General features: G+C 37.2%; 1 protein-coding gene across 3 annotated transcripts in view; it reads right to left on the reverse strand.

The window, feature by feature from the left end:
• Window positions 1-3,882: 3,882 nt before the first annotated feature.
• The window catches only part of LOC126336638 (organic cation transporter protein-like), a 186,911-nt gene continuing 175,018 nt past the window's right edge, over window positions 3,883-15,775 (reverse strand). For all 3 annotated transcript variants that reach the window (XM_050000553.1, XM_050000563.1, XM_050000541.1), the window contains exons 10-11: window positions 10,879-11,015; window positions 3,883-6,593 (exon numbers count right to left, since the gene is read on the reverse strand). In XM_050000553.1, coding sequence (XP_049856510.1) covers window positions 6,533-6,593; window positions 10,879-11,015 — 198 coding nt within the window. In that variant the 3' untranslated portion in view covers window positions 3,883-6,532. The remainder of the gene's footprint in view (window positions 6,594-10,878; window positions 11,016-15,775) is intronic.

The following is a 15,775-nucleotide window of genomic DNA, read 5'->3' on the forward strand; positions in this document are numbered from 1 at the left end:
AAAAACCTTAGTGCTCTCCTAGCTAACACTCAACTGCCATCAATCTATTCGACACACTTAACAGTTGTATGTCTGAACTGACATCTATTGAAGAATGCTATCTAGTACAGGACCAGTAATCAGTGTAAGACTATCATTGTGGTCTAGTGGTAAATGCTATCAGCTACTGTTCTGGAGATCATAGCTTTCATTTGCAGTGACTACTTTAATTTGTTCTCATGTGATAAGAACAGAAATGGGGTCCAATTAACCTTGTGATAACATCTGTAAAGCTGCTTAAATGAATGAGCAGCAACTACATAAACAGTATTAAGAAAATTTCAGAATGTGAAGGATAAGCAAAAATGATGTCCTTCAGTGTATTCACTTTCCATTCTTCGTGAAATACCCCATGTATACAATCCTCAAAACTACATTTGCGAGTAACACACAAGTTAGGTTCCTCCAGTGAACCCCAGAGTGATACCCTGAATGTTGCCAAGTTGAGGTCAAGGACAGGGAAGCTACAAAACCAACCACTGCTTCTTGAGCCTTTGACTGTTGTGTTCTTTCTGGGAAAGAATTCCTAGACCCTTCTTGTCTTTCTCATCTGGGCTATTATTTTTCCAGACCATTGCCCCAGCTAGCTGATGCATGACACACACACACACACACACACACACACACACACACACACACACCTACATACAGAGCTCTGGTAATACAGAATGTTGGGGAGATGGGTGTCTGGGTAGAGGGGTCAGAATATGGGGGGAAACGAAGAGTAAGGAGGTATTAGGAGGTTGGGGCTGGGCAGACAGGCAGTCTGAGTTGCAGTGACATAAATACAAGATCAGGTTTGGGGCAGGAGAGGGCAGGAGTGATGTAAGTGATAGAGAGAAATAGAGGGCGAAGAGGTAAGGAAGGAGAGGAGGAAAGAGAATAAATGCAAGGGAAAGAGGAACAGAGTGTCGAGACAGGGGGAGAATTGGTATGAAAGATTCCAGGAGAGAAAAGACTGAGTTCAAAGGGAATGAGAAATGTGCAGATGAGGAGGGGCCTAGTGGAGGATTACATCAGAAGGATTTTCTAATGAGAATATCAAGATAAACACATATCATTTATGACTATGGGAAAACCTTTTTGTCATCTATACAGGGTGAAAAGTATTTAAATCGACAAACTCTGGGAGGCTCTAGGGGACAAATATTTCCCCCTAATGGCATTTTTTCGTATGAGGAGTATTTAAACCGGTAAAGGAAGATTTCTCTGGTGGCAAATTAATGAAACCAACAAAAACTGCCATTTTATATGAGCAAGAGACAGCACATTAACACAACCCAATTTCAATTATAGATTTTCAAAAATGCTTCCATTGACTCGTAAACAAAGGTTACACCGTCGGATCATGTTCTTTCTGACATGGGCAAAAACCCCAGGAGTATCCTGAATTGTTCCTGCTGCTGCTACTATCCTCTTCTGATGCAGCAGGAGTTGTGTAAACAAGGTTGCACGTCTCTCTCGACACAAAAAAGTCCAGAGGGGACATATCTGGGGATCGAGCAGGCCATGGTAAAGGACCACCTCTGCCAATCCATGTTTCTGGGAACCGTTGGTCCAGGAATCAACAACTTTAATGTGCTGGTGCCCCATCATGTTGGAACCACATGAATTTTCTTGTAGAGAGCGGGACGTCTTCCAGCAATTCTGGCAATGCTCTGGCGAGAAAATTGTAACAGTGCCCGCCATTTAATGGCCTAGGTAGCAGATACGGCCTAATTAAATAGTCCCCAACAACACCGACCGACACATTAATGAAGAACCGCACTTGATGAGTGCTAGTAACTGTGGAATGTGGGTTATCCTCACTCCAAACATGCGAATCGTGCACGTTGAAGACTCCATCACGTCCAAATGTTGCTTCATCAGTAAACAACACAGAGGATGGAATTGTTGGATGTATTTCACACTGTTCCAGGTAGCACTGCCAAAACTGTGCTCTGGGTAGATAATCAACTGGTTACAGGTTGTGGACATACTGTAAGTGAAATGGACGTAACAATTGCTCTCGAAGGACTGTTCTTTCATTCGTCTGATTCATCCCCATCTTACGTGCAATTGCATGAGTGCTGATTAAAGGATCGCATTCCACATGCTGCAAGACAGCAATTGGAGCATTCTTACCGTGCACGGCATCCCTGTCCAGGTAAATTCTAAATGACCCGGTCTCACGCAGACGGTGGTACACAGCAGCAAAGGTCATATGGTGCGGGATACGGTGATTAGGATATTGTTGTTGATAAACCCACTGTGCAGCTCAACCGTTGTGGTGCACTACATAGTACGCACCAACCATATCAGTGTACTCACTCCAGGTGTGTTAGTAAAAAGAGATAATGCACTACATCACTGGTGGACAGCAGTTGCCTACAACTGAAGAGCGTAATACGTCCTCTAACAACTGAAGATCGTAATATGGCATCTAACAACTGAAGAGCGTAACACGGCCTCCACTGGTTTAAATAATCATCATAGGGAAAAATATTTGTTTTGATGTCCCCTACAACCTCCCAGAGTTTGTCGGTTTAAACACTTTTGACCCTGTATAGTTGGTTTGTTAGGCATTAGCCCAGTACTGCCATTAGACTGTTTTTGATAAATGACAACTACTTCATTAAAATGTATTACGTCTTAACACAATGGAAACTCCAGCTAGAAATACCAAATATTCAGGAAAAGACAGACTGCTACTTACCATAAAGATCACGCATTAAGTTGCAGACAGGCACAATTAAAAAGACACTTACACATAATGTTTTGATCACAGCCTTTGTCAGAATAAGAGAAGCACACTTCATTCATTTACACCAGTAAGCACACCTCTCTCTCTCTCTCTCTCTCTCTCTCTCTCTCTCTCTCTCTCTCTCACACACACACACACACACACACACACACACACACACACAAACACACACACACACACACGTGACAGTCAACTCTGGCAGCAATAACATTCTTCCCCAAACTGCTGGAGTAGGTGATCAAGTGTGCATGAGGTGTGCTTGCTTGTGTGAATGAATGGTGTGTGTTTCTCTTTCTCTGGTGAAGGCTGCAGGTGGAAGCTTATGTGTGTCTTCCAACGGTGCCTGTCTGCAACTTAACGTGCAATCTTTATGCTAAGTAGCAACCTGTGTTTTCCTACATTGTTGTTTATTGCTTAAAATGTAGATAATGGCACAAAATATGTAAATATATGCAATATTGTGGCATTTACTTCATTTAACACTGTCTTTGATTAACAAATTATGGATACGTGACATCTATCCTGTTGTTATGATCTCACTAAGAAAATGTTTATATACATTTTCATGTTGGGTAGATGTTTGTGACTATGGGTTTGCTTACAAAATAATCAAACGATTAACCCGCCAGGACTTCCTGACCAGGGATTTCTCATATCCTTATCTACAATCCGGCTTCATTTTCTGTCTTTCAAATCCCTTTCTAGTGAGTCAAAAGTCATTGCTGAAGATTGAATAGCTACTGAAGAAGGCCCTTACCAACTTTGTCATGCAGTGCAATGACTACATGATTGGGATCTCTTCTGGCTTTTTGACAATTTTAATTACATGTCACACAACTGTTATACTGTACCAGAATTTCAGCACATGACCTTCAATAGCACTTCACATCATTAAGTTCAACTCAAAACCTATCACATAAATCTGTCTCCATCTTGAGTCTAGTACTTCCGTTTAAACCCACATTTCACCTGATCCTACAGTTCCTCGAACCCAATTCCATGGACTCTTTCTTGTTTGTTCCATTGTGCCCACTTACACCACTTTTGCAGAAATATCCTCAGCCTTGGTTGACACACAAACTAAAATGAAATTGACACACTTGCACTTGGCAAGACAGTTATTCATTTATTGTATCAAAATGTATGCTGCTGTAGTTTATATGATGAGAGGGATGCATTTGTCATCTGTACATTGGTACAATATTTTTGTTTACAAGCAACCACTTGTCATCACCCACACAGGTAAAATATTACTCATCAATGCAAAGGAATAATCCCTTGCACATTTTTTAATATTTAGTCAGGGCTGAGTGATACAGGTACATAGCATTATTTGTTTACATCATTGCATAACACATATACTACACTAGAGTTACATTAAATTGAGTAACTCTGTAAATATATACTTGGTGTTATCAATATACATACTCAGGAATTTTTAAAGAAATACTTTGCACAAACTGAGAAAACTGACAAAAAAGGTTTATTTCTTGATGACAAGATATACATGAAACCTCAATGGTTATGTTTCATTATGAAACAATGCAACATATAAAGTGCATAAATATATTTCTATAATTTAAATATTTAACAGGAGTAAAATGAATATCAAAAATATATCAATTGCATTAGACATTGTGAACCAACATACAGTTACAAATTCTTCTAATACACCTAAAAGTTCTTGAGTCTTTTCAGAGTGTTGTGGTTGATATTGTTCTTCTTTTAGTATTGAATTTATTTTGGGAGGAAATAATATTTTTAAACTACATTGTTGATATATGGACAAAAATAATTGGGGTACCTACAAAAGGAGAAGGAAAGCTGTCGATTTTTATAACAGGTAAGTTTATGGTAATTACATAACCCATAATTTATAAACAAAAATTAGGAGTTGACAAAAATTAGGTGAAGAATGTATGGGTACTGAAAGAGAGAAAGGAGAACATTTGTGGTAGGTGTAAAAAGAGTTTGCAAACCAAAATGGTTTGACTGTAACAGTAGGATTGGTTTAATTTTATTTACTCTTAGCTTTATTCTACAAATTTGTGTTTCATTCAGTTAAACTATGATTATGAAATTGTAAGCTGTTATGTACGACTAGATAAATTTCAGCCTCTTATCCTACCTTGGTGCAGTTTATTTCCATGCACATTGGGCAGTTTTGTTAGGATTTCTGCAGCATTTATCTGTTTAAACTGACTAAGTTATGAAAGAAATTGTTGCCATGACATCACAAGGGAAAAACATCTTCACAGTTATTTATGTCCATTATCCATTGCCCTTGTACAACCATGCTTACTCATTCATTCACACCTATGTTATTACCTTTCTGACATTCATATTTCAAATTAGGTAGGACTTTTCAGGTACTTATTTCTTTAAAACATTAATCTTGCTCTCTCCCCCCCCTCTCTCTCTCTCTCTCTCTCTCTCTCTCTCTGTGTGTGTGTGTGTGTGTGCTTACAGTGCATCCATTTTAACTGAAAACATTGAAATATCTCAAAACCTACAAACCGCATCAAAAAAAGTTATAATTCCAGTTTGTTTGTCTTGGAGGGGGACATCGAATGATATCACACTACACCCATCAGCCTACCCAGTGTGTGAGTGGTGGGGGACTGCAGATTTTCAACATGGATCCCCATGAGACACAGGGGGAACAGAAACTGCCATATCTGTTTCTTACATGCCTAGGGTTCCTACGCTGCCCAGTGAGCTGAGACTGAAACCAGTATATAAAGGAAAGAAGAAAATATGTGAGATATAAATGAGAGAATAATCAAAACTAAGAAGGGGAATCTCTGCAATCTATGAAGAAACATTCATATAGCTAAATTTCAGTGACACACAATGATAGAAAATGGTCATGATTAGCAGGACAATTTGTATCGTGGATACCATTATATTCAAATAGATGGCACATTGTAGAAAACCAAAACATATCATTTCAACAGTTATAAAATGAGATCAAGGCAAAATATATTCACTGGTTATAGTACAAATAATGCTGGTAAGAGTATAAATACAAACATACACTGATAAACACACACATACACACACACACACACACACACACACACACACACACACACACACACACACACACACACACACACATCTACTTCTTAGTCATAAGAAATAAAATACTGACAAGCAGTTAACAAATGAGGAAACATAAAAAGTAATGTGTAAAGCTACTAATATTTCTGAACTTGATAGCTCTATTGTCCAGTTGAATACTTTCTATTAAACAAGAAATTTTGAGCAATGTGTAAATAAAAATAAAATGTTATTATGAGTCAAAACTACTGTAATTTATCAGTTTGTACTTTGAAATCATTAAGCTGTTGCAAATATGCATTCTCAAGGGCAATATGGAATAAGGATTGTTCTGAAACGACATGAGGCAATACAGTTAGCTGTTGGAAATTTTTCTCACAAAGTGCAAGAACCTACTTGAAGCTATATGCCTCTTTGCTTTCCTATGCCTTCTTAAGTGGCTCATCGAGATTGTTAATAGGGCTTCTAAATTATACATGATATCTGAACCAGGATTAGATTCTGTGTGCATAGGTTTGACCTAAAAGGTAAGGCCATTTTTAAAGAAATGCAACAAAAACATGTATAGTCTCTAATTTCACCGACACTGGTGTGATATCCTCTGTCTTCTTTTCTTCACTCTTAACAACACAAACAATTAAAGTAAGGGTTTCATTGATGTACAGCATGTATGTCATACACTGCGTCTCAGATGCTCTCCTTTGGAACTTCATCTATGTGGTCACCAACCCTTGCACCAGAAAGAGGCCTAGAAAAAAAGATTTGAGTTACTGGTACCATATATTTCATGATAAATGTTTTCAGAAGAGTCTAATTGACTTCTTGTTGTTAGTTAGTTTAACACTCCATGGATCATTTGCTCAATAAACTGTAAGGATGTGGAATGAGTCATTTTACATTCACATCACAAATTAATTTGTAAATATGATTACATGTTATTTAAAAAAAATAATACACAGATGTAAGTTAGTAATTCCTACCAAGCACCTTTTACACATTACAATAATAGAACTTGTTCTACAGGATAGAAGGGGCTGTCAAGGAGAAACATTTTCGTTCTGTCTTCAAATTTTACTTTGTTATCTTGCCAGACATTTTATATCACTGGATAAATTATCAAAAATTTTTGTTGCAGCATTGTGCACCAGTTTTTCTGTTAAAGACAATAGTAGTGTGAAGTAATGAATATAATTTTTTCTTCTGGTATTTTACTTATGTACATAACTGTTTCTTTTGAACTACACTCAGTTATTTACAACAAACTTCACGAGGAAATAAATATACTATGAGTCTAACCTCTTAAACAGATGTCTTCTAGATGATCTTGGATGAACACCATGTATTATTCTTACAGCATTTTTTTGACCAATGAAGACTCTCTTTCTTAAAGATTAGTTACCTCAGAATGTTGTTTCAAATGACATTACTGAGTGAAAATGTGTAAAATATGTCAACTTACTAATTTGTCTTTCCCTAAGATTTGCAAATATTCAAAGTGGAAATGTGGTCAGACTAAGTTGCTTTGTCCAGTTTAAAATCTTATCAATGTGAACACGTAAAATTTTTGAAGTATTCATCCAAATTATTATTTCCTCACTGGGTGTTACACTTATCATCGGTATAGTACCTCTTGATATGCAGAAATGAATATTTTGTTTCTTTTTGAAATCAAGACTGAGACTATTTGCAGAGAATCAAAGAATGATACTTTTAAGAACATTGTTTACCATTTCTTCTGTTGCTCTGTGTATGCTTGGATTAATTACAGCACTAGGTCATCTGCAAAAAGAACTATTTCTGCTTGTTGTATGTTAGACAGAATATTATTTACATATATGATGAGCAATAAGTGAATAGGGAATCAGACAATAATACTTTTAAGAACATTGTTTACCATTTCTTCCATTGTGGTATGTATGTATGGAATGATTACAATTCTAGTCATATGTGAAAAGAGCTAATTCCACTTGTAGTATATTAGACAGAAGGTTAGCTACTCTGGTGTCCAAAATTAAAGCAACAAACTGATTCTTTGCAAGGTTTCTTTTATTTTGCCTCTGAACAGTGTAAGCAGGTGATAGAAAAGTAGAAACAATGTGAAGAATACAGAATGTAAACAACTGCAACGTGCATAGCAGTAGACACAAAAGTTCTTCATTTTTTCCAGTGTATCAGATTTACACACACACTGTGACAACTGTGACCACCTCTGACAGCAATGCAGGCCTGACAGTAATGGAGGATGCTGTGAATAATGTCATCAATGTCATGTTGAGGCAATAACACCCATTGTTTCTGCAGAGCTGCTCAGAAGTCTTGGAGAGCTGTTGCTGGTTGTTGACGTCATGCAACCCATCTTCCTAGTGCATCCCAGACAAGCTATATGGGATTCAAATTGGGAGAGTGAGCAGGACATGCCATGCGTGCAGTATCTTCCATTTCCATGAAAACATCAACCACTCATTCTCTATGAGGTCAAGCACTATTGTCCATCAGTACAATGTCTGGTTGCACAGCACCTTGCAACAACCATACAAGAGATCCCAAGACTGTGTCAGAATACTGGACAACAATTAAACCTTTCTGATTGACCTGTACAATTTCTTGAACAGGTGTTCGAGTGGTCAACATAATCCCTGGCCACACCATCAGTGATCCTCCTCAATTTCTGTTTCTTTCCACAATGTTCAGGTCTCAAAATCATGTTCCACATTCCCTTGAGATGTGACTCCATCTAGGAACACTCTTCAGACCAAATTGGGACTTGTCTGTGAAAAGAACATTGGTCCACTCTTTGACTGTCCAGGTGGCATGTTGATGACTCCAATCCAGATGTTCCATTCTGTGAAGATGGATCAGAAGCACACAGACAACAGGTCTCCAACAATAAATGCCAGTCTGTTGAAGCCTTTTCTACTCTGTTTGCCTCAATACACCATGTCTAGTGGATGCTGTGAGGTCCAATGCCAGCTGTTGCACAATAATAAGGCAGTACTGTCATGCCCTTACAGCCAAATAATGGTCCTCTCTTTCCGATGTCTCACTTGTGTACTGCAAATTGTTATTGCACATTCATGTGAAACATAGGTGGTGGTCACATTAATGTGACTGAACCATGTAAATGAATGGGAGTTGTAAGGATTCTGAACATGAAATAATGGTAGAAGACAAATGATGTAAAGGAAGACCAAGAGACAGATGGATCACTGGAGTGAAGGAATATGTGATGAAGAGAGATAAGACTGGGACAGAGAGAGAAACATGGTATGGGAGGACAGGAAAAGATGGAGAGGCTTGTATTCTAAACATACCCAGCTAAGGGCTGGAAAGTATATAACATGATGATGATGATGATGATGATGACGATGATAATGATTCATAGTATGTAAGAAAAGTATTCATTTTAGGTTGTGACTCAGGCGAGAATTGCTTACACTTGTTGAAGGCAACCTAAGAATATTTCATGATTCTGTTGAGAAGCAAAGGGATGGTCTTCTGCCAAAACTAAGGTACGATTAATTGATATGCATTTAACTTTGAAGCATCACAGCTCTGTATAATTCCAAGTTCACACAGGGAAGTTTGCTGTGTCATTGGTAAAGGTTGGATGTTGCAGTGAGCAATGATGTTGGTTCATAATTTACATTTTGGACATCAGAACCCAACTGTTTTTTTAAGACATCAATGCAAGATAGAATCTATGCCAGCAAACATTATTTTCTGCAGGAATGTCATATGCACATAGTAAAATATGCTGTTGAAACTGAAACATTGTACTTGATTCAGTGATCTCTGATTCAGTTTGTGGTGTAGTGTGATTGTTAGTATGTAGTGGTCAGTAAGCACTATGAATTGTCAGCCAGCATGCTTGCCAGTATGTCATATCTTTTTGCTGGGATTATAGACTGTGTAAAGTCCTCTGTCTATTTTGAACCTGTTAAGGAATGCAGTGTGCTGCCACTGGTGATTTGATGTAAAGGTAACACTAGCACCGTGTACACTGTCCAGTCACATTATTTATGTAAGCACTTGTCAAAAGCCTGACTAACCACATCAACAGTGGGGACCCTTGTGAAATGTATAGGAAGAGTCAGTGAGGTTCTGGAACGTACCAGCAGGGATGTGAAGTTATGCACACTCCAGTGCCATGGTCAGTTGCGCTAGGTCCTGGATGGAGATCCACGGTGTGAATAGCCTGATCGAGTTTGTCCCACAGATTCTCAATTAATTTTCAATCTAAGGAATTTGTCACCAAGGAAGTATGGTAAATTCATCTTGGTGCTCTTCAAACAATGCACATATGCTGAAAGGTATGTGACATGTTGCATTGTCCTGCTATTAGACGTCATGGTGCTGAGGAGAAAAAAAACTGCATGTAGGGGTGGACATGGTCCCCAAGGATAGATGCATACCTGTTTGGATGGTCCCCAAGGATACATGCATACCTGTTTGGTCCACTGTGTCTACCAGCAAGACAAGATCACCCAGGAAATGCCATGAAAACAATTCCCAGAATGTAACACTTCCTCCTACAGTATGGAGCCTCCCAAGAATTGTTGCAGGTTGATTGCTTTTGGACATGATTAATATAGATCACCTGTCACCACTCAGTGGATGCACTGTTGCAGTATTCCACCCTTGGCCTGAAAGCCAGTGGTCATATAATTTTGGATGTCAGATAAATTTCTCTGTTTCCACATCACAATGATGATTACACTGTTTTCCACATCCATCCAACATGCATTATATACCCTCCATTGCTAGTACTGCACCTGCCACTTGTGAATGGTTGTTGCATGTTGACATCAGACACAGATGGTGGTCACATTAACATGACTGGACTGTATAATATTCCAATACTATCTTGATCTTGTCTTTCCTGTGTGTCTTGGCTTCTCTTTCACTATTACTGTCTCAGTCCTTGCTCTATCTGTTATTGTAAGCCCTATTCCACTTCTTTACAATTTCATCTTTGAAGTCTGTAATCTACTCACATGTCAGTATTATGAAGACAATGACAAATTGGCACTTACTTTTCTTGTTCTTCCATATCTTCAATTGTATCTGGTAGTTTTCGATTTAGAGTTTCTGGCAATGTCAGCGCCATAAATGCTGCAGTGATAGACACTGTACCAAATATTAGAAGCGGTAATGGTCGCCATATGATATTCTGAAACATTCGGCAATCAAGTGCATTAATGTTGCGCACTTAAATGTAAGAAAGGTTCTAATACCTGTTAAAATTTTGAATGAAATTTAAATAGTAATATATAAATTAATAAAAGCTCTAATACATATTAAAATTTTTAACACAATTTAAATACTGCTATATAAATTAATAAACCACTCAGTCACTGCTAAGTTATTTTGATATTTAATAAGTGCATAAAATATTTAAGAAGAAAAGCTTTGACTGAATCACTTTCCATTATCAGTAGTGATCCATAATACAAGGCTGTAACATCAGATGAAAAGCTTTCTTTGAAAGCTATATAGAGTTGCTGACTAGATGAAGTATGGAGTATTACCTATCGTAAATATATGTGGAAGTGACAAAAGTTTTTTTTCCCAGGGTAGTGCAGGGACTTGGTGTGGCATGGACTCAACAAGTCGTTGGAAGTCCCCTGTTGAACTACTGAGCCTTGCTGATCGTATAGCCATCTGTAATTGCAAAAGTATTGCCAATGCAGGATTTTGTGCATGAACTGACCTCCCAATTACATCCCTTTAATTTGGAGTGGAATCTATGTTGGGTGATGCGTGTGGCCAAATCATTCACTCAAATTGTCCAGAATGTTGTTCAAACCAATTGTGGTCCGGTGACATGGCGCATTGTTGTTTGGGAATATGAAGTCCATGAATGGCTGTGCTGCAAATGGTCTTCAAGTAGCTGAACATAACCATTTCCCGTGGTTCTGTTGGACCAGAGGATCCAGTCCATTCCACATTATTGGCAGATAACAATTATGTATTTAAAAAAAAAAAAAAAAAAAAAAAAAAAAAACCATAGAGGATATTTTCCCAGGTGTCACAAATATAGTACTAGATAATTAAGCACTGGTTTCATCAAAATGATTAAATTTAAAGGCACAACTTATGTGATTTAATGTGAAACAACAAATATCAAATAACTTTTAAGTTAATAGGACCAGGAGCTTCTGAAAGAATTTTTTGTCAAAGTCCTGGGGTATAGTAGTTTATTTGTTTCTTATTCCACTGATCAATGTTGTGAGTACATCTCAGAAAATGGACTGTGTCAGTTTTCCAAGTTTGTTGTGTTTACATTCTATGGTATTATGAAACTGTGCTATTCCGTTTCATATTACGGTTTCTACACTTAAGTTCACAACAGAAAAATATATTTTGCTGATAATAGGCAAGAAACAGTGTGTAACAATACTTAAAAAGAGTATTTTTGTGCAAACAAACATGTTTTTAAATGGTAAGATGCCTACTGACATTAACAAACTAAAAGTAGGCTAAATTAGAATATCAATGGTTTATGTCACAGGATTCTAATGCAAGTCATTTATGAAATATTGTGTTTTGAAAAGTTTCCACACTGACACTTGTTTGTGCCTTCCAATCTGTTTAGTTGCTAGGTATGATGTTATTATGTTTGCTTACAGTTTGTTTGTGTGCTCCTTGAGTGTATTGCTGCTTGCTGGTCAGTGTGTGACAGTCCAAACAGTAGCTCGTGAGTGAATGATGGGATTTACTGATGCAGAAAAAGCTGACTTGCTCAAAGTGTACGGAGAGTGTAGCAAGAATGCAGTTCATTCTTCTATGATGTATGTGGCAAGATATTGCAATAGGTGTCAACCATCTTGGCAATTGTTTATCAATGTCTTCAACCAGTTACATCAAAGGGGTAGTGTAACAACTAGACAACGCAACAGAAGGAAACAAGTGATGATGGAAGAAAGGGAAAATAATGCTCTTGTTGCAGATGCAACTGATCTGCATAATAGCTACCGTGCAGTAATATCAGGAAATGGCATGAATCAGGCCAGATCCTACAAACTCTCCATTGACATAAATTGCATCCCTATCATGTCTCACTCCATCAACAGCTGCAGGGAAACAATTATAAGAACTATGTTAACTTCTGTACATGGATATTAAAACAGGATACTCCAGATGTATCAAGCATCTTGATTAGTGATGAAGCCACATTTACCATTCATGAACAATGGTGTCTAAATGTGTGGTGTTGGTTAGTGAACCATCAGCTCATCGGTCCATTTTTTCATAGACAGAAAGCTGAATGCACACAAGTGTCACTGTCTCCTAACAGACCATCTTCCCTGGATGCTAGATTGACATTCCTCTGCAGACTAGGACAAACTTCTTGTACCAACATGATGGCTATCCAGCACATTGCACACAAATTACTACAGCACATCTTCATGAATTGTTTCCAAATCATTGGACTGGATGCAGATGACCTGTAGCTTGTATTTTATTTTATTTTGTTAATTTATCTATTTCTTGTTTGAGTGATCCATATTGTGACCATGTTGCAGGATATAAAAACAAAAGAAAATGATTTCATATTACAGTAAACAGTAACTTAGGTTCTACTAAAGAAGATCAATTTTGAGAGATAAATAAATATTACAAAATAATAAGTGTTACAGAAAATAAATATAGCAAAATGTATGTTTACAATAGAGAATAGTCAGAATTACAAATGTAGATTTGAGCATATATTTGCAGTTAACAAAACAAGAAATGCTAAAAACTGTAGTTCACGAATTCTTCTATTGTACAAAATGATCCTTGTAATAGGAACTGCCTTAAAGTTTTTTTAAAACAGGAACTCATCTTCTACCAAACACTTAATTCTTCAAGGGAAGGTGTTAAAAATCTTACAGCCAGTGAAATGGACTCCTTTTTGTACCATACTTAGATTTGCCTGTTCATAGTGGATATGGTGTTTTCTTCTTGTCTCATGGCTGTGATACTCACTATCCAGTTTAAAAATTGAGTTTTTCTTTCCTTATCGAAGAGAATATATATTGCACAGTGGATGTAAGGATTCCAAGTTTCTTAAAAAGATTCCTGCATGTGGCTCTAGGATGAACTCCACACATGACCCTTATGACTCTTTTTTTATGCGCACAGTACTTTTTTAGCCAGTGACTGATTTACCCAAAATATAGTTCCATATGCCAAAATGGCATGAAAATAACCGTAATAGGCTGACTTCATGGTCTCCATACTTCTATAAGAAGAACAAAGTGTAATGTGTAAGCTGCTGAACTCAATCTTTTGCATAGATCCAGGATCTTGTTTGACCAGTTCAGTTTGCTGTTAGTATGCAAGCCTAGGTATTTTGAGGTATCCACCCTGGTTATCACCTGCTCACCCATTTTTACTACTATATCTTCATCTTTGAATGTTGTGTGGAACTGAACATAGTTCGTTTTTGTGTAATTTAAAGAAATGCCATTAATGTTAAACCAGTTCATTATTTCACTTAAAACCTTATTTGCTGTTTCCTCAAGTTTATCTACTGAATTAGCAATAAGTAGTGTAGTGTCGTCTCCAAAAATGATGAATCTACAATATTCCTTACAGAGAGGCAGATCATTTATAAAGATAATAAAAAGTAGGAGGCCTAGGACTGAGCCTTGGGGCACTCCACATGTGATGGTACCCCATTCTGAAGATAATGGGACTCCGTTTTGACTATCCACTATAATTTTCTGTTTCCTGTTTGACAGGTATGAGTTAAACCATTTCCCTGATGATCTCTTATACCGAGATGTGAGCTTTTTGTAAAAGAATCTGGTGACTGACACAGTCAAACACTTTTGTTAGCTCGCAAAAAAACCCAACCACCTCCAATGTTTTGTTAATAAAGTCCAAGACTTTGCCGGCAAATGCAAATATTGCGTCTCCTGGTGACAAACTTTCTGAAATCCAAACTGACTTTTGCTGAGGATATTTTCACCCCTATGATGCTTAACTACCCTGGCATGCATTAATTTCTCTAAAACCTTTGAAAAACTTGTCAGTAGTGATATTGGTTGATAGTTAGCAGCATCCATCTTATCTCCCTTCTTATATAAAAGTTTTACAACTAGAAGCTTCTCAGGAACTATTCCTTGCTTATGCATCAAAAAGGTGGCATAGGACTTTACTTATATGGCTGCAGCAGTATTTTAATAATTTGTTAGAAATATTGTCAATTCCAGTAGAGTTTTTACTTTTCAGAGATTTAATAGCTCTTTCAATTTCTTTAACAGTGACTGTTGTTACCTTCATGTGTTATACTGAGGTAGGTACTCTGGCTTTCAAAAGATTGAAGGCTTGGTTTGTGGAGCCTTGTAAACCTACTTTTTCTGTTACTGTTAAAAATGTTTGTTTAATGTGTCTGCAACTATTTTTGGATTGCTAAAAAGATGACCCACACTTTTTATTTGGATATTCTTACTACAAACTTCATTTTTCCTTGTTTCCTTCATTATAAAATTCCAAATAGTTTTTACTTTATTGCCCGAATAATCAGTTTCTACCTTCAAGCTCGTGTTCTTTGCTGCTTGTATGGTCTTTTTCAGAACTTTGTTGCAGAGTTTATAGTGCGTACTCCTACTGGAATCATTTGATCTCTTGGCTGCCTCATATAGTTCTTTTCTTGTTTTACAAGAAATTTTGATGCCTCTAGTAATCCGAGGCTTGTTTCCAGATTTTAACAGGTTTTCTCTCATTGACTTTTTTGGAAAGATTTCTTCAAAAAGAGTTGTAAATTCATTGATAAATATAACAGTAAATTTTGTTTCTATTTTCTGTTAAAAAGTCCACATGGAAGTCGCCGATAACAAGGGCTGATTTAGTTTTCCTACATAGTGGGACAGAAGTGATTCTTTTTGTCTGTGAAATACATTCAGATAACAATAACTGTTGCTCTGTCTGCTGTTAACT

The sequence above is a fragment of the Schistocerca gregaria genome, chromosome 1 (genome assembly GCF_023897955.1).
Source record: "Schistocerca gregaria isolate iqSchGreg1 chromosome 1, iqSchGreg1.2, whole genome shotgun sequence".
NCBI lineage: Eukaryota > Metazoa > Arthropoda > Insecta > Orthoptera > Acrididae > Schistocerca > Schistocerca gregaria.